Here is a 19,692-nt window from a genome sequence, read left to right on the forward strand (position 1 = left end):
TTTTCATAATCGATGAATCGGCCAGTAACATAATGGGGTTAAAAAAATAAAACAAGCCCTTTATAGTACAAAAAGAGCAAATAATCGCTACTGTAGATGTTACTTTCACAGTTCTAAAGTAAAAAAATGAACCCCTTATAGTAGTGATTATCTGCTTTTTTTTTTTTTTTTTTTTTTTTTACTATAAAGGGCTAATTTTAGTTTTTTTTAACCCCATTATGTTACTAAACGTCTTAGATCTGGTTCACATCTGTGTTTTTTGGTGCTTTTTAGCAGAAGCGCACTGCAGTTCATTTACATTAGACACGCTCACATCTATGCTTTTTTCAGCCGCTGCGTATTTGGAAAGGGAAACGCAAAAACGGTCTTTTTTGGTTCAATATACTTCAATGGAGAAGCTACAGAAAAGCATTTAATGCGTTTTTGCAGCAATTTGTGTTTTTTCATCTGCCCAACAACAAATTGGCCAAAAAATTGCAAAAACGCAAATCGCTGCAAAATCACGTGCGCAAAAATCAAAACACACAGAAAAAAGCACTGCAGAAACAGATCAAAAGCAAACTGCATAGGTGTGTAGCGAGCCTTATTCTGGCCACACCGATCAATTTTCAGACGAGCATATTCAGACGAAAAATCTTTATATATTCGCTGAATAAAAGAATTTTGTTTGAAATTTTCACTTGTTTTTAACATTCTGTTTTTAAAATGAATGTAATTTCTGAACGAAAACCACATCCACTGTCTGAAAACTCCTTTGACCAAGAAGTCACTGTGGTTGAAAATGAACGTCGACTTGACCCCACTAACGATTAGAAAATCGAACAAACATTCTTAAAATGACATTTTTTTTGAAGGAAGAAATTTCATCTCTAACACATTATACAGTAGTATATACAGTACGGTATATATCGCCTCTAATAGTATATACAGTATATCTCTTCTGTCATTCTCAGAGTGGATTAGATATTTTGCTCCCTAACCATATAGTTGGTTATTTATATTTACCGCTGCATAGAGATATATTTAAGAATAAATTGCCTTTTTTTAAAACTTTACATATTAACTAAATTATATGCCACTTTTTTTTTTTTTTTTTTTTAAGGTGATTAATCGAAACAATCGACCAACTAATCGATTATGAAAATAATCATTAGTTGCAGCCCTAGTGACAATATATAAATCTTGTGTAATCTTGTTCCATCTAGGGCAGGTTGCATCAACATTGTACTATTTGACATCCTGGGGGTGTATTGCACATGACGGATAACCTTTAGCTGTACATAACTGTCTCTAGCTGAAATTGCGAGAGGGAGATATTGCTGTACTCCAATCGGCATACATTGAGATCCTTATGAGAGACATGAAAGTTGAGTAACTTTTAAAGGTGTTAACTATAGATGAGTAATAAGAGGAGGAAACTGGGTCTGGCATGCCTGAATTTGAAAGATCTAAAAGAGAAAATACAATTTGGCAGGTGAAATTAATTTTGAAATGCCAAAAACCTAGACCAGACATTTTGGTGAGTAACAGTATTTCCCCCTAGGGTATAACTATTTTCATAATCAATTAGTTGCCCGATTTATTTCCATCAGTTAATAACCTTAAAGTGTAGTGAATTTTAGTTTTTTTTTTTTTTTTTTTTTTTTTTTTTTTGGCAATTCTTAAATATATCTATGCAGTGGTAAATGACCAACTATATGGTTAGGGAGCAAAATATCTAATCTACTAAGAATAACAGAAGATACTGTATATAAAAGGGTGAATCTGGTAAATATCATCAGACTCAGATCAAATTTTTATTTAAAAAAACGTCTTCCTTCAAAAAAAATTTAATTTTAAGAACGTTCGTTTTGACTTTTCTTTTCGTTAGTGGGGTCAAATCGACGTTCATTTTCAACCAGTGACAGAATTTTGGAAATAGAAAACTTCTTGGTCGAAGCAATTTTCTGACAGTGTTTTTGTTCAAGTGAAAATTTCAAACAACATTCTTTCAGCGAATGTACAAAGATTTTTCGTCTGAAAAATCATCCGTGTGGCCAGCATAAGGCAGGCTCCGTACACACACATTACATGCTTTTCTGCAGCTTCTCCATTGAAGTAAAACCATTGAACCAAAAAAGCACCATTTTGCGTTAAAGTCCCTGACCCTTTCCAAATACGCAGCAGCTAGAACAGTGACTAATATTTACAGTAGCAATTTGCTCTTTTTGTACTATAAAGGGCTCATTTTGGGTTTTTTTAACCCCATTATGTTACTGGCCGATTAATTGATTATGAAAATGGTAATTGATTTCATCGCTTTATTTGTTTGATTAGTTGTTTCAGCCCTAATTTCCCCACAAGTCTAGTGGGACAGGGTCTTGCCCAAGTCTTGCTCCCAGTCTCCAAACACTGGTAATCTTAGGGATAACATGTTTGAATGGGGACCTCAAACACCAGGTTGCTCAGCTCTGTGTAAAATCTTGGCAAAAACCTCTAGGGTAACAGTCAGCTTGAAAAGACCTGTTCACCCCCTCCCCCATGCTATCAGATTTTCCCTGGATCAACTTTACCTATAAACGTTAGTACCCAGTCCTATCTACATTTAGGAAAGAATCCAGGCCTTTTTATAAAGCCATCTACTGAGCTGGCCAGAACCACCTCTGGAGGGAGTCTATTCCACATTTTTCACAGGAATGCAAAAATGTTTCTGTACAGTATTTAGAGCCTTTTTTTCCCTCCTAGACTTGGTGACCTTAAAGTGCATAATAATTCACTATGTTGACCACTTGTGTATTGGTACATGTTGATCATATCCCCCTTAATCTCTGGAGCAAATAAATTTGGTGCCTCTAATCTGTCTTCATAACAGTTCCTCCATGCCTTTTATCAGTTTTGTTGCCCTTCTCTGCACTTTCTCCAGTTCCCCAATATCCTTTGAGAACTGGTGCCCAAAATGGAACTGCATATTCCAGATGAGGTCTTACTAATTTGTACAGGGGGTTATAGCCGGATTAGTGGTGGTCTAGGAAAACCACCACTGGACAGGAACTTGCTACAGCCTAGTAATTTTGGGTACGGGCAATGGTAAATCCTCCCTAGAGTTGAAGTTGTAGAGTAGATTTGGCCACTCTGGGACTATATCCTGGCCAAAAGGAGATTTAATTAAAGGCTTTAGTCTGTGACAATGGGTTAAGAGCATTGTGAAAAGGTCATGAATGTTGGTACTTGGCTGTGATGCTGATGGGTTCAAGGGAAATGCATATTTTGCCCAAATTGATAGCTTTTTGGACATGGAAGTTGTTTAGATACAGTAGGGTGTCAGCATAGAAGTTTTCCCATTTCCGTCTTTCAGGACAGCACCATAGAGAGACCTTGGCTCCTCCCCTTCTGAGGAAACACCGCCTTCAACTTAAAGCTTTAAACCTCACCGCTCTCCCCCGGCCCCTCAGTTCTGGTGTTTCCTCCGGTGGGGAGACATCGCAAGGAACCAGGGCCGCACAGCTAGGGAGGCTGAGGCTAATTGCAGGCTGGCCAAAGGGGGCGCTCTCTCTGGCTCTCTCCTGCTCATTTTTTCTAAGAAAGCTGCAGTCTAAGGGGCTAGGGTGGCTGAGTACCTTTTAGAAGACTGCACATCACGCTCCCCCAGCTTCTCTTAGTGAAGTTGTAAGCTGGGGGGGTCCGTTTTCTTTCTTGCCTAGCAGTGGCATAGGCGGAGGCACAGAAGACTGCCCTGCACTTGCAGCCAGCGTGGGAGCTCTGAGCGCTGGGTTGGAGGACGGGTGACGTCATTTCCGGCGGAGGTCGGTGTTTCCGTCTGACCCGTGACTTCCGGTTCCGGTCGCGGTGTTGAAAACGGACCGCGCGTTCGGCTGGTGCTGCCTCTGACCTGCTGTGGGGACAGCACACAGGGGCTTGGATCACCACTGCACTCTAAGGAGATGTCGGAAGCAGAGGCTTCAAGAACCGCTCCAGGAGAATCCTGCACCAGCCACTCTAAGGTAAGAGGAACCCTGGGGTGGTGTTCCCTTACCGCTTCCTGTAAAGCTCCACAGGTGTAGAACTCCCCCTGGTGGTGAAGGGGGGGAAAGGGTTGTGACTGGGTCCCTGGTGATGGTTGGTCCCGGGAAGTGCACCTCTGGTGGCCCTCCGTGGTAGTGCTGGTGAAAGTTTGCTGATTGCTCCCTACTTTTAACTTGTTTTCCAGGGCAAAGCTACAGAGAAAAGCAAGTCGCCCCACAGTGCCAAGAAGAAATGCCCCTCATGTAAAATCACAATGGGGGAATCTTGGTCTAAACCCCTTTGCAGGGATTGTATAGAGGGGCTAGTAAGGGAGCAATCTGGAGAACAGTCTTCAGATTTAGCAGCATCCGTGAAAGAACTTTCCAATACGGTGCAGACTTTTAAGACATTATTTGCCAGTCTTCAGTTGCCACAGCCGCAGGTTGTTTCTCCACCAGCACAGCAGAGTGTTCCTCAATCCTTAATGGATGCTCCCTCGGGAAGTGGAGAGAATCCAGGAGGTGCCAGATTCGAGGTTGAGGAAGAGCCTGATAGCGGGTCCTCAGATCCCCAGGGGGAATCAGAGGGAGAGGAGGTGGAAGGGGAATCCACAAGATCCTCTCGCTACAAGCTTTCCCTGGAGGAGGTGGAGGAGCTCCTAGGAGCCATTCATACCACCCTAGGAATCCAGGAGGAAAGGAAAAAACTTTCACTCCATGACCAGATGTACAAGGGACTAGGGGAACATAAAAGGAAGGTGTTCCCGGTCCATGAGGTCTTAGTCGACGCCATCAAAAAGGAGTGGCAAGACCCCGAAAGGAAGCCTTTCCTTTCAAAGGCACTTAAGCGTAGGTTCCCCTTTGCAGAAGAGGAGGCGCTGGTATGGAACAAATCGCCTAAGCTAGACGCGGCCTTTTCGCAGGTCTCCAGACACACTGACTTGGCCTTTGAGGACATGGGGGCACTCCCAGATCCCATGGATAAAAGGATAGATTCCCTCCTGAAAAAATCCTGGGACTCTTCCATAGGGAACCTCAAACCTGCCATGGCGTCCACGGTGGTGGCACGAAACATGGAGTATTGGCTAACGCAAATTAAGGCGCATATAGAGGCGGGTACGCCTAAGGAAACAATCCTTTCGTCTTTTCCCATGCTCCTTAAAGGAATAGCTTACCTGGCAGATGCGTCAGCTGAATCGGTGCGTATGTCTGCAAGATCAGCCGCATTGTCCAATTCGGCAAGAAGAGCCCTATGGCTTAAAACATGGCAGGGAGATACCGCATCCAAGGTTAAACTCTGCGGCATTCCTCTCACGGGGGACTTGCTTTTCGGGCCAGGTCTGGAAGCTGTATTGGATAGAACGGCTGACAGAAAAAAGGCATTTCCTTTTAAAAGAAAACCGGCAGAGACTAAAAGAAAGTCTCGGCCGTGGAAGAAGTTGGACCCCCCAAAATCTGATCAACAGAAAAAGGGGTGGGGACAAAAAGGGAAGGGGCGTGGGGGGGCTATTTTTCGCCCTCCTGAACAGCCCAAAAAGACAAAGTGACAGAATAACGGTGGGAGGAAGACTGGGGGCCTTCCTTCCACAGTGGGAGATGATCACCTCCAACAATTTTATTTTGGAAGTCATAAGAAGAGGGTACAGGTTGGAGTTTGCAGAACCTCCACCATGCAGACTCCTCGTAACCACGCTTCCGAAATGTGCAGAGAGGTCAGCGGCTCTCCTTTCCTCCCTCCAGGAGTTGGAGGAACAGGAGGTGGTAGTTCGAGTGCCAGAAGGAGAGACGGGCAGAGGCTTTTACTCCCACATTTTTGTGGTGCGCAAACCCTCGGGGAAGTTCAGGCTCATCCTGAACCTGAAGCCTCTGAACGTCTCTCTCACCTACAGGAGGTTCCGAATGGACTCAATCTATTCGGTAAAGACACTTCTTCCTCCAAACTGCTTTATGGCATCGATAGACTTGAGGGATGCCTACCTGCACATTCCCATTGCAGATCAGTGTCAAAGGTTCCTCAGGCTGGCAATAAATACCAGAGAAGGGACCTTTCACTGGCAGTTCAGGGCCCTTCCCTTCGGGCTATCCTCTTCCCCCCGCATCTTCACCAAAGTCATGGTAGAAGTCTTGGCTTTCCTACGGATCAGGGGCATTTCAGTGATCGCTTATTTAGACGATCTACTACTTTTTGCCCCTTCCGCGGAACAACTGTCGCAGGACCTGCAGTTGACAAGGAACATCTTAGAGGGTCTAGGTTGGCTCTTAAATCTGGAGAAGTCCAATCTGACTCCTTCGCAAAAAGTAATCTTTTTAGGTTACCTGTTGGACTCAACAAAACAAAAGGTCTTCCTGCCTATGGAGAAAATCCAGAAGGTAGACAGGGCAATGTCGTTACTCCAGGGCAGCCAACAAATATCAGTAAGAAAGGCTATGTCAGCCTTGGGGTTACTGACGGCAGCACTTCCAGCAGTCCAGTGGGCAGGATTACACTTTCGCCCCTTGCAACTATTTATCCTGAGCATTTGGGACCACAGTCAGGAATCTTTGGATTCCCTGATAACTGTACCGGACCAGGTCAAGAGATCCCTATGGTGGTGGCGGAAAGAAGCCAATCTCTCTCAGGGTCTGGAATGGGTTCTGCCGGTGTCCAGATGCGTCACGACCGATGCGAGTGGCATGGGTTGGGGCGCATATGGGGGACCGGGTGGCTCAGGGAGGCTGGCGGAAGGAGGACGCAGGAAGATCCTCCAACTGGAGGGAGCTGAAGGCAGTAGCCTTGGCACTCAAAACTTTTCAAAAGGAACTTCAGGGACAGCATGTGAGTCCGGTCGGACAACTCCTCAGCTGTAGCCTACATAAACAGGCAGGGGGGTACCAGGAGCAGACCTCTGTGGACCCTGGTAGAAAGCATTCTCAGATGGGCCGAATTAAACGTCCTATCCCTCTCGGCAGTGCATCTGAAGGGAGATCAAAATCTGGTGGCGGATTACCTCAGCAGGAAACGGCTGAGGGAAGGCGACTGGGTTCTGAATCAGGGGGTTTTCGAAGCAATATCCCAGAAATGGGGAAGGCCATGCATAGACCTCTTTGCCTCGAGAGAAAACAGGAAGGTGCATCTCTTCTTCTCCCTAAACAGGTGGGATGGAGCTCTAGGGATAGACGCACTGGCTCAGAGTTGGGCTTTCGACAGGTGTTATGCCTTCCCCCCCACCTGTACTAATCCCAGCCGTCCTAAGAAAATTCCAACTGGAAAACACAACTCTCATTCTTATTGCGCCACATTGGCCCAGGAGGCCTTGGTTCTCCATCCTGAGAAGTCTGGCAGCGGAACCCCCCTGGCTTTTGCCAGTTCAGGAGAATCTCCTTTCCCAGGGGCCAATCTGTTGTCCCCAGGTGGGGAGATGGAGCCTCGCGGCTTGGCTACTGAGGAAGAACTGTTGAAGAACAGAGGTTTCTCAGATAGCTTGGTAAAGACCCTCCTTAACTGCAGGAAAAAAACCCAGGTCATCTACCAAAAAACATGGAGGCGTTTTAATAGCTGGTGTACAGAAACTTCTTTTGATATTCACAGCTCTATAGCGGTCTTAGAGTTCCTGCAGGCAGGGGCGGACAAGGGGTTAGCCCTTGGCACCCTGAAAGGTCAGGTTTCTGCTTTGAGTGTGTTTCTGGAGAAACAACTAGCCTCCGATCCTTGGGTCATTAGATTTTTTAAAGCATTGAGTAGGCAGAGACCTCTGAAGGTCCCCCCCTTCCCAATGTGGGATCTTTCCTTGGTCCTACAAGCACTTACAGGGGAACCCTTTGAGCCATTGGAGACGTGTACACTAAAATGGATTAGCCTCAAAACGGTGTTTTTGGTGGCAATCACTACGGCAAGAAGAGTAAGTGAACTCGAGGCCCTCTCCATTAGGGCCCCCTTTTTTTCAGGTATTCCCGGACAGGGTAATTTTTAAGGCCGATCCGGCCTTCTTACCGAAAGTAGCCTCGGTTTTTCATAGAGGCCAGGAAATTTTGCCCACCTTTTGTTTGAATCCTGTGAGGGAACAGGAACATAGGTTTCATAAACTAGATGTAAGAAGGTGTGTCCTGCAATACTTGGAGGATACAAAACCATTTAGAAAATCTGATTCCTTTTTTGTGTTATTTTCAGGAACCAGGAAGGGAGGCAAAGCCTCGAGGCGCACTTTAGCTAGGTGGCTAAGGTTAGCTATCAGTCAGGCTTATATAATTAGCGGGTTAGAAGCCCCTAAGGGTATCAGGGCACACTCCACAAGGGCAGTGGCGACCTCTCAGGCCGAGTGGGCTGGTGCGTCTCCGGAGCAGATCTGTAGAGCGGCAACGTGGTCTAGATTCGACACGTTCGTGAAACACTACAGATTGGACCTTCTGTCAGCAAAAGACCAGGCTTTTGGGCGTAAGGTTCTGCAGGCAGTAGTCCCACCCTAAGGTAAGGTGCTCGCTCATCCTCTCTATGGTGCTGTCCTGAAAGACGGAAATGGGAAAATCGGAGTTACTTACCGGTAACGTCCTTTTCCAGGAGTCTTTCAGGACAGCACAGTTACCCACCCTACTGTAGGGATATTCGTGAAGGAGTTCATCGCAGAAGAACGTCAGGTAAGATCAAAGTTATTATGACGTGTTCTTGTGTCTCCCCAGCTAACCGGAGGTCCTCTTGAAGAACTGAGGGGCCGGGGGAGAGCGGTGAGGTTTAAAGCTTTAAGTTGAAGGCGGTGTTTCCTCAGAAGGGGAGGAGCCAAGGTCTCTCTATGGTGCTGTCCTGAAAGACTCCTGGAAAAGGACGTTACCGGTAAGTAACTCCGATTTTCCTCCAAAGATCCCAGTTATACCTACCTCATACTGATTCAGAGGAACGTGGTATTTCTAACTGTTAGGGTGACAACTTTTAAAGTGATCTCTCTAGCATGTACTTGTTCTAATCCAGAGTACAGTGTAATTTGTCTGCTGCTGTTCCTCTGTCCTCAGTGTAATGAGTCCCTTCTGACAAGTTTTCCTGACACCGAGAACACAGACAGAAGCTCCATCTGACAGCCTCAGATCTGGAGGGAAGAGCCACACCCTTCACACAATAGGCCCTGAGCTCTCCTCACTATAGTCTGCAACATGTGACTCTTGTTTCTTTGTACTTTGAATGGAGAAGACTGCTGATGCAATTTATGTAGGGGTAGCTTTATATCTGAGGCTAGTCACCACACTGGGTATGGGGGTTTGAAGATCCACTTTAAGATTGTGGTACAAATGGGCTATGTTTTCTACCAGAAAGTATGACATTACTCAAAGGTGGCACTGTAGTGGCATAAAAATAGTGTTCACAAATATGAGGTACTCAGATTTTCCTTAACATACCAACAATACTGTATCCAATCGCATGTGACTGATGGTGCTCACTCACCAGATGACCTGACCTATTGAGAATAGTTCAGTGCACTTTGAAAGAACTCCACTCTTCCTCCACCTTCAGGATAAGGATGTTATACTCTTCACCATAACACCATAGAGCCAATGACCAATGGAGAAAACCTAATTGCCATGTAAAAAAAATCAAGGTAATCCCACTCAAATTGGTGCCTAAATTGGCACCCAATGTATTCAAACATGTATTCAAAAAACAAGGATGTGCTGCTCCACTCTATCCTTGAGCAGGCATGCATTCCAGCTACTGCAAATGACCAGAAGATGCGATTCCGTGTTCGTAATTTACAGTTGGGTTCTGACTTGGGCACTAATATGAGTAGGTTGACTTTTTATACTTTATCACAAACACTGCACAATGCGTTTTTTCTCCATGATCTGTTGGTGCTATAGTGTGGTGAGAAGAGTAGTATCCCTGAAACTGGACAGTGGAGGCTGAGTGGCATTTGCTCTTGCAAGGAACACACATTGACCTTATTCTCACTAGGTCATGGCCATCGGAGTGCTTTCCATTAGTCACGTGTGATCAGAGGGATTGGACGTGCCACGTTGGTGGTGTGATCAGAAGGAAATGTGAAGGAGTACCTCAATATATTATGGATGCTTTATTTTGGGACATCTATGTGCTTTATAGGATGATAGGTTCTGATTTGACAAGGTGATTGTTTTCAGTTTAAAATAGAAATGAAAGGCAAAACATTTTTGTGTATAGTATTTTTAAGCGATCACTTTTTTTTTTTTTTTTTTTTTTTTTTTCCCTCTGGTCTCAGCTACTTAAGAGCTAGGAGGGGGGTCAGCACACTGAGTTTTCCAGGAAAAGGCTGTGCAGGGGAGGTATGTCAGGATTAGAGGTCGACCGATATATCGGCCGATATTTGGCGTTTTTTACTTAATCGGCGATTGTGCTGATAAAAAAGGCCGATTATAACTTCAGCCACTTGCAAATGACTTCTGTAATAGAAGTTAATGCAAGTTTCCTTAAGTTATCTGTGGAGAGGATTCTCTCCTCCTCTGGGCAGCCTGCCAAGTCTGATAAAAAGAACCTGAAAGATACAATGTTTCTTCTTATCAATAGACTGAACTCCGTGTGTAGAAGTTCTCAGTTTAACCATTTAAAGACTAAATCTTTTCTGACACTTGTTGCTTACAAGTAAAAATCCTGTATTTTCTGCTAGAAAATCACTTAGAACCCCCAAACATTATATATATATATATATATATATATATATATATATATATATATATATATATATATATATATATTTTTAGCAGAGACCCTAGGGAATAAAATGGTGATTGTTGCAATATTTTATGTCACACGGTATTTGCGCAGCGGTCTTTCAAACGCAATTTAAAAAAAAAATACAGTAATAAAAAAAAAACCTAAGCAGTAAAGTTAGCCCATTTTTTTTCGTCAAAGTTTTGATTACCTGTTTTTGTTTTTTTTGTTTTTTTTGTTTTTTTTGTTTGTTTTGTTTTTTTTGTTTGTTTTGTTTTTTTTGTTTTTTTTGTTTTTTTTGTTATACATACAAGTGAACTGATTGAAGGTTTGTTTTGTTTAATGTTTAAATGAGAAAAATTTCTGTATTACTTAAGGCTGCTTTCACACTGGAGCGGGCATGCGTTGATGGTAAAACGCTGCTAGTTTTAGCGGTGCTTTACCGTCATTTTAGAGGCGCTATTCGGCTGCTAGCGGGGGGCGCTTATAACCCAGCTAGCGGCCGAGGAAGGGGTTAAATGCGCCGCTGCCAAAACGCTTTGCAGGCGCTTCGGCAGCGGTGCGCATTCATTTCAATGGGCAGGAGTGGTGGAGCAGCGTTATACACCGCTCCAAAGATGCCATTTCCAGGACTTTTTTTTACATCCTGCCAGCGCATCACTTCAGTGTGAAAGCACTCGGGATATCACACTGAGACTGCAGGGGAGCCGTTTTACAGGCGCTATTTTTAGCCCAAAAGCGCCTGAAAAACGCCCCAGTGTGAAAGGGGTCTAACTTAGATTTTATGAGATGAAGGGGGGAAAAGGAAAAAAAAAAAATCGGCCAAATATATCGGCCCAAAAAAATCGCCATCACATATCGGCCACCGCGATTTCTAAATATCGGCATCGGCCAGAGAAAAACCCATATCGGTCGACCTCTAGTCAGGATAAGTCTGCATTGGAGAAGAGCAGACAGTTCTCAGCATGACTAGAGAACTGACCACTATGTGTTTTGGTTGGTGTGGTCAGTTATAAAGAGGGGCTGGCAGGAACATGCGTTTCGCTTAAAGGAATCTATACAAAGAACAATACTTTTTCATACAAGTGCATGGTACATCAGGAATATGAAATGTTGGGGTACACAGCAGTTAGAGCATGTTACAAAAGGTGAACTTGTCCTTTTTAACCACTTCAGCCCCAGAAGATTTGGCTGTTTAATGACCAGGCCATTTTTTTTGCCATACAGCACTCTCTTTAACTGACAGTTGTGCAGAGTCGTGACGCTGTACCCAAACAAAATTGACTTCTCTCCCCCCCCCCCCCCCCCCCCCATAGATCTTTCTTTTGGTGGCATTTGATCACCTCTGCGGTTTATTTTTTGCACTATAAACAAGGACAACTTTGAGAACTTTTTGCTCTATCCCGAATTAAAAATTTTTTTTTTTTTTCCTCAGTTTAGGCCAGTATTTATATTTTTGGTAAAAATCGCAATAAGCATATATTGACTGGTTTGCACAAGTGGTAGCATCTACAAAATAGAAATAGATTTATGGTATTAACTAATGGAGGTTTATTTTGGGACTGCGCTATTGCAGTGCACAAATCTGACCCTTTTGGGACCATTGACAATTGTACAGCGATCGGTGCTATAAAAATGCACTGATTACTGTGTTAACTGTTCCTTAGTGTGTTCTAACTGACGGGTGGAGAGAATGGGACTGACTAGGGAAGGAGAGAGATCGATGTTCATACTTGGTGTGACGAACCCGTCAACAGGTCTGTCAGCCCTAAATGCTGCTTTTGTCCAGAACCAGCACTATCCAAGACCCTTTAGCCCACCCAGTCACTAGCCTTAACGGTGTAGGGTGAACATCAAACTGATTTATTCCAGCATGTTACCACAGATGTCAAACTCAGACACATCCCACCCTTGGATTCAAGGCAAGGTAAACTGTCCAATCACACAGGTCAGGTGTATTCAAACTTCTAATCAGTAAAGTTTTATCAACACAGAGCTGTTGGAGGAACCCCCCCCCCCATAGACATCTATTGCATAATATACATTTCTTCCAAAATAGACACACAATGGATTACAACCACACCCCAAACTATCATAGCAGAGTCCACAATGGTATGAGACAGCACACAGTATAGACGACATTGAATCTGACTAGCACAGATCTTAGTGGGGTTTTCGGGAACCCTGTGCCCCTAATGGACACAGGGTGACTTACACATAAGAGGGTCTGGGGAAGCTGGACACGGCTCCAGTCACACTTGATATGAACACATCTGTCCTCTCCCCTGAGAACTGGGATCTGTGTCTAAACACAGATCCCAGTTTTCGCTCTCCTGAACGATCGGGTCATTGTGCCCACCGAGCGCTCACTTCGGCGGCACGTGATCCCTAATGGTCAAAAGGCGAACCGATGTACAGTTGCGTTTCGTCCAGGGGAGCCAACCTGCTGCAGTACAACTGGTGGCTGGTCAGGAAGGGATTAGTGTTTGTACACCCACAACAGTAAAATCAGTCTGTAGATGCAGTAAAGCATGCTAGTTACACTTGCTCTTGATCCTGAAGGGTTAACCCTGGTGTAAAATTTTTTTTGATCTGGCCTCCTGATCCTCCCTTTTACAGTCCCCAATCCATAGCACACCTTGATGGGGGCAGTGTTTTTTTTTGGAGGGTGCATGTGATCAGCACAGGGCCATTCGACACTGTCCAGACCTGTCAGGAGTAATGCAGCTTCATAGGACAGTTGGGAGAAACTCCTACAAGCTTTAACCAGTGCTTGGCTGGACAATGTTAGAAGGCACAAAACGACTATATACTGCTGAAAAAAGGTATTTGGCAGTTTTATATTTACTTAAATTGCATTTTTATTGTGTACTGCAGGAGACCAGTTTTAACCACTTCAGCACTGGCCTATAGTCAAATGACGTCCACAGATGGGATCTCCCATCCTGGGTGGACGTCATGGCTGCCTCGGGTTCCCGGCCGCCTAGGGGGCGTGCCGCCGGGGGCACGAGCGTGCCTGCCACGTTGCGCGGGACCCGGTCCACCGAGCGCCCGCGATTGCCTAGTAACCAATCCGGACTGTGGATCTGTGTGTGTAAACACACAGATCCATGTCCTGTCAGCTCAGAGGAGACCGATCTGTGTTCCCAGAACGGAGGAACACTGGTCTCCTCCCCTTGTGCATCCCCTCCCCCTACAGTTAGAAGCATTCCCTAGGAAACACATTTAACCCCTCCCCGCCCCCTAGTGGTTAACCCCTTCACTGCCTGTCACATTTACACAGTAATCAATGCAATTTTATAGCATTGATCACTGTATAAATGTGAGTGGTCCCAAAAATGTGTCAAGTGTCCGATGTGTCTGCCATAATGTTGCAGTCATGAAAAAAAATCGCAATCGCCGCTATTACTAGTAAAAAAATAATTAAAAAAAAAAATGCCATAAATCTATCCCGTATAACTTTTGCGCCAATCAATATACGCTTATTGCAATTTTTTTTTAACAAAAATATGTAGAATACATATCGGCCGAAACTGAGGAAAAATTTTGTTTTTTAAATTGGGATATTATAGCAAAATAAATATTGTGTTTTTTGAGAAAAAAAAAATTGTCGCTCTTTTGTTTATAGCGCAAAAAATAAACCGCAGAGGTGATCAAATGCCACCAAAAGAAAGCTCTATTTGTGGGGAAAAAGGATGTCAATTTTGTTTGGGTGCAACGTTGCACGACCGCAATTGTCCAAAGTGCGACAGCGCTGAAAACTAAAAATTGGTCTGGGAAGGAAGGGGGTGAAAATGCCTGGTATTGAACCGGTTAAGGAATGTAGGGTCCTGGGTTTAATAACACCTTAAACCAGAATATTTTTTCTTTTGCCATTGTAAGAGGGGGTTCACTATCCACTGTTGCCGTACTTCACTGTCTGAACTTTTAAAAATACCCACGCCTTATGACTTTCTCAAGATGGAAGTTTTCAGGCCTGAGTGGCCAGTCACAAATGTCAGTGTACACATAGCCACAACATTAGTAGCTAGGGGTTATACACCCCCCCTTCCAGTACTAGTACCCAACCTGTCACAAGCTTTTACCATGACAGGTTGTTTGACACATCTAGCGTAGATTCCTCCAAACCCCCCCCAGTTTTAGCTTGTCTTCTGTCTGCCCTAAAAGCCTCCATTTTTGCAACAAGGGCTTGTTCACACAAGTGTGCTAGGAGAAAGTGAAGCCAATGCAGCACTTCTGCTTTCTTTTCTCACTACACCCCACTGCTGCAGTGGTGTGAAATGCCCTCGTTGAAAACAAGGTTTTTAGCTGATCTTGCATTTGGACTGCAGAACAAGGCTGTTCAGTCTAACACAACTTGTATAGTTGAGCCCTAAAGGTTGGTAGAATAAGGTGTCTTATTTCAGAGCTTATGTTTTATAGCTTGTTAATGTGTGCATGGGTTTATGCTTTGAGATGGATATCCCATAGAACCTAACTTTTTTTTTTTTTTTTTTTTTTTTGCAGTATGTATGGAATGTATTCAACAAGCTGTGAGGGGCACTTGGCACTTAGCATTGCCTTGGCAAAATTGTATTTGTGCATGAATGAGACTGACTTGAGAGATTTGAAGTTGGTGCACCCAGACAGCAGTCAGAACATGCAGCAATACACTAGTTCCATGCACGTGCCCACTGCCTGAACAAAGGTGCCATTTTATCTATGTCCCTCTCCACAAACGCTTTGAGGACATCAGGATAGCTTGCTGCTTTCTGTAAAATGCAGCTTGTCCAAACCGGCCTTTTGTATAATCTAACTAGAAAATGTAACTCAATCTTATGCCTCTGAAAGGGTCTGCTAGTATTAAGATGTAGACTTTGGACTCCTGCTGCCACAGTGATGTACAGAGGTCCTCCAAGCAACCATGCGTAACCAACTAAACTGCCTACTTTGAAGCCCAGATGCAGCCCTTGTGGTGTCTACCACTGCTTCTTTTGCACTGATTAGACAGAATTGGTAAATATTTTAGAGGTTGGAGAGCTTGGTCCTGATGTGTACTGGTTTTTTGTCCTAACTCAGACAGAAAATATCCCTGGTGATTTAATAAGTGAGCTGCTAACATGTGTGGAAGTAAAAGCCTGTGACAGGTCTGGTTATGGGAGTACAGCTGAATGACGGTGCTGGAAAGAAGCAATATGTTAAAACAAACCTAGGATGGCTTTTTCTTTTTTGTTGGGTTTTTTGCTGTTTTTAACTTCATTGAATTTATGTACCAAAGGAAAAATACCTGCATCTAGTCATTGAAGTTTCTACACATGTAAATATCCCTAAACATTTCTACAGTGTTTAATCACTTAACAGTCTAGTTTGGCAACAGCTAGAAATTCATTTTGAGGCTTAACCTGCAAATAACAGCAGGCGAGGGAAAGGATCAAATTCTGTATAATGCACACAAGTATAAATCTTGCATCGTCTGAGTTTCCTCATCGTCATACCAGCATCACGGAGGCTCAATGGTAGTCTGACCATTTTCTTAAGTAAAATAAAAAAATTCACTTCCTCAAGTCGCCTTGCACATGGATGTAATTTCCTTATGTTTTTATACACCAGATCTTGCTGGAAAAGGTCTTTACAGGATATTTAAGATCCTAACGTGTGTGAGACTAATCTTCATCCTTTTTATAGCTGTAAGTGTTTCAGTATAAGAATATATACTTGTGTACTCCTGTATACATGGTAAACGACTGTGCTGATCATTTTCTGCATCATTCTGGATCTTCATGCAGATGTATGTATGGTCTGTGCGATGTCTAAAATTGGTAGACCATCATTGCAACTCTGTAGCATGTTTAAATTAAATATTCCTAGTAGCTAGAACTATCAGCATTTAAGCAATTTTCATGTACAGTGTGAGCATGGGGAGTTTAATTGTAGTCAAATATCTTGGATCCCTTTTTAGGTAAAGCCTTTATCTCAAATGATTCTCACCTTATATGATCTGCAGTTGTGCTTTCCCTTAGGTTTCCTCCCTTAAACCCTCTGGTAGGTTGTTGGCATTCTTCCAAACCATTTTATGTGGTAGGGAGATTTGATTTTGAACTCTCCTGGGAGGAGACATGCATTGATGTGACTAGCTATATAAGGAGCTTGTATAATGGGTCAGCAATATATAAATGCAGCTGTTGACTGCAGGTTTAGGAAAGCATTTATGGGATAGTCTGCCTGGTTGACAGAAGGACCAAATGTAACTGATCTGTAAACTTTGACAGCTCTGTTCAAGGAGACAGCACCAAGCCTCAAACGCCTGCATAAAGACTATGGCCTTTAAATGGGCTAGCATGTACAAACAGCCTTCATTTTGGTAAATGCAGGATATTGATGCTAAAATTTCCCACACCTCTCCCTTGGGGAACCTGCAGGTGGGCTGTCAGTGCAGACATGCCTGCAGGGGGTAACTGCTGTATGGTTGGTTGTGTCCTCCATGTTACTCATTTAAATCATTGGGCAGCAAGTGCTGGGTCGCATGTGAGGCCTGCCCCATGTCCAGTGTGAAGCCACAAATATATTGGCCTAGAGCCTTGAAATGGCTCCTAATCTCTTTTGTGGGTTTACAAATATTGTACCAAATTTTATATCTTGGAACTGACTATTCACCAGTGTTGCCTTTGGGCTTCCTGCAGCTAATCTTCCCTATTGCATTAGACTTGCCATGCCTTGTTCTGCCCTGTCTCTTTGGTGGGGACCACCTTGGTAGCAGCAAGGCATTGCTTCCTCATGCCATCTGTTACCCCAGTGACGAAATTTTTTTTTTTATAAATGTAGACTTGAAGCTTTTGAGTGGACTTTGTACAAGAAGTTTGAGCTTTTTACAAAAACAAGCTAAGACTTTCAAAACGGTCCCTTTAGAATTCCAGCAGTTAATAGTGAAATGTTGTAGTATTAAAGTTGGCCTGCTCTCAGTGAAAAAAAGCTCTGCCATAAACTCTTAAGTTTTGGCACGTGTAGCATGGGGAAGACTTGCACTGAAATCAAGCTAAATGATTTTTAACACTTACCTCTTAATTTTACAGGTTCGTACCCTCTTTGTCAGTGGCCTACCTATAGACATCAAACCCAGAGAACTTTATTTGCTATTTCGACCATTCAAGGTAAGGCTAACTGGTTCACTTACATTTTTGATTCTGGACCTCTAACATAGCTTGCTTTTATTCCATGTGCTTGAAGCAAACTTACAGCATTTATCTTGACTGCATTTTTCTTATCTTGTACATAAACACAAGTGTGCAGCCAGAAACTTTTCTAGTCTGTGCTGGGGGCGGGGGTGTATTGCTATGTTGGTTTCCTGCTCTTTGACACAAAGGCAAATCTCTGCTTAAAGTTATGTTAACTTGGATTTTCCTCACCTTTCTGTTTTTGACCCAAGATGACAATGTGTGATCAAAAGATTTCTTGGGTGCTGCAATAAAAACCTAAAGTTCTATCTTTTTCCAATCCTGCTAAAACTAGAAAAGGCTTTGGTTGCATCATTTGGTTTCATAACCTAGATGAAGAGATGACCTCTGGATTATAACCTATCTGGCCTGGTATTGGCAAGTGAAAGAATGCATGATTAAAATGCTTACTGAAGCAGACTTGGCTAATCTTTTGTATGTAAATGTTTTGCTCTTTATATATAAAAAAAATTAAACTGGTAATGCATTTGATTGGCTATTCTGAAGTTTCACAATCTAAAGAAAATGCGAAGACTATCAAGGTGTTATCTAACATTGAAGAATGTAAAATCTATTCTGCAGCTTCTGGTTCCTCTTATGTTACTGGGAGAGAACCTTATCAGGTGGGAAGTTAAATGCTGGGTGGTTAAAATCCCTTAGTTCTAAAAGAGGTAACTGGTTTATTTTTCTTTTCCCTCCTTTGCCTGAACTGGGGGTCTAACTACAGTGAAAGGTACCATTTCAGATTCCACCACTCTGCCACTGTACATAGATCAAATGATGGGCAAAATTGACTTGGATTTTACACTTTAAAATGTACTTCATTGTTGCTGCTTAATGTCCTGTTGCTGAACTTGACACACTTTTAAAGTAACTCACAGGGTATATAATCTGGCATTTTAAAGTCTGTATGCCCATGTCAATTTATCTGTAATCTCATCCTTAAATTGCACAGCATACGCACAAATTCCACACTGACAGAGCACAGCCTTAGGCACTGCTGAGAAATACGGGTACCACTTAATTTCTGCTACTTGGGACCACAGCACCACCCCATGGCAGAGGGTGCAATTACAGCCTCTCTGCAGCTTGTCACTGCTGTCCCTAATTAGCTGTCCAGATTACCCTTTCCTAGTATCCAGCACATCCACTCTCCAAAGCTGCAATACCACCACATGCTTCATCTGCCTCTTAAAGCCATTTCTTAACTTTTCTTCTGCTTTTTAGGGTTATGAAGGATCATTGATCAAGTTAACCTCAAAACAGGTAAATGGCTTATTCACACTGAAGAATTGCAATCACTCGCTGACCAACAGTCTTCTAACATGTTCTCTCCCCTGCAGCCTGTAGGCTTTGTTACCTTTGACAATAGAGCTGGGGCTGAAGCTGCAAAGAATTCCTTAAATGTAAGTACATCTTTACTACTGTGACCTTTTTAGATCCACTTCAGTCAAACAAGGGGGTGGGAGGAATCTGTCGGACAAGCGGCTGATTTGAGTGTTCTGACGGGGGGCCTGTCCCCCTGTCAGAACACAACAGCACTGTGCAGAGACTTCAGTAAGAACATCAAAACGTGAGTAACCCCCAAAGGTGCTACTGGGACTTTTTAAGGCAACAGATTAAATGTTTTTGTAAAAACCTATTTTTATGATGTATAATTTTATTACAACAAAATCAACAGTGAATCTGACTAGTTGGGGTAGGGGCTGTACCTAAATTATTACTTTTTTTTTTTTTTTTTTTTTTTTTTTTTTTTTTGCAATAAGTGACACTTGCCCATTTTTCTACAATTCACAACCCACCATACCTAGCACCCTGAAGTAAAACCTCAGCCCTCCCTGATGCTGTGGATTAGATGGGCACTACACATGTAGTG

General features: G+C 43.3%; 1 protein-coding gene across 1 annotated transcript in view; it reads left to right on the top strand.

Annotated features, from left to right (window-relative positions):
• The window catches only part of LOC141131554 (RNA-binding protein with multiple splicing 2), an 81,356-nt gene that overhangs the window by 48,602 nt on the left and 13,062 nt on the right, over nt 1–19,692 (top strand). The window contains exons 2-4 of the mRNA XM_073618945.1: nt 17,676–17,753; nt 19,044–19,082; nt 19,160–19,222. Of these exons, the coding sequence (XP_073475046.1) occupies nt 17,676–17,753; nt 19,044–19,082; nt 19,160–19,222 (180 nt within the window). The remainder of the gene's footprint in view (nt 1–17,675; nt 17,754–19,043; nt 19,083–19,159; nt 19,223–19,692) is intronic.

The sequence above is a fragment of the Aquarana catesbeiana genome, linkage group LG03 (assembly GCF_042186555.1).
Source record: "Aquarana catesbeiana isolate 2022-GZ linkage group LG03, ASM4218655v1, whole genome shotgun sequence".
Classification (NCBI taxonomy): Eukaryota; Metazoa; Chordata; class Amphibia; order Anura; family Ranidae; genus Aquarana; species Aquarana catesbeiana.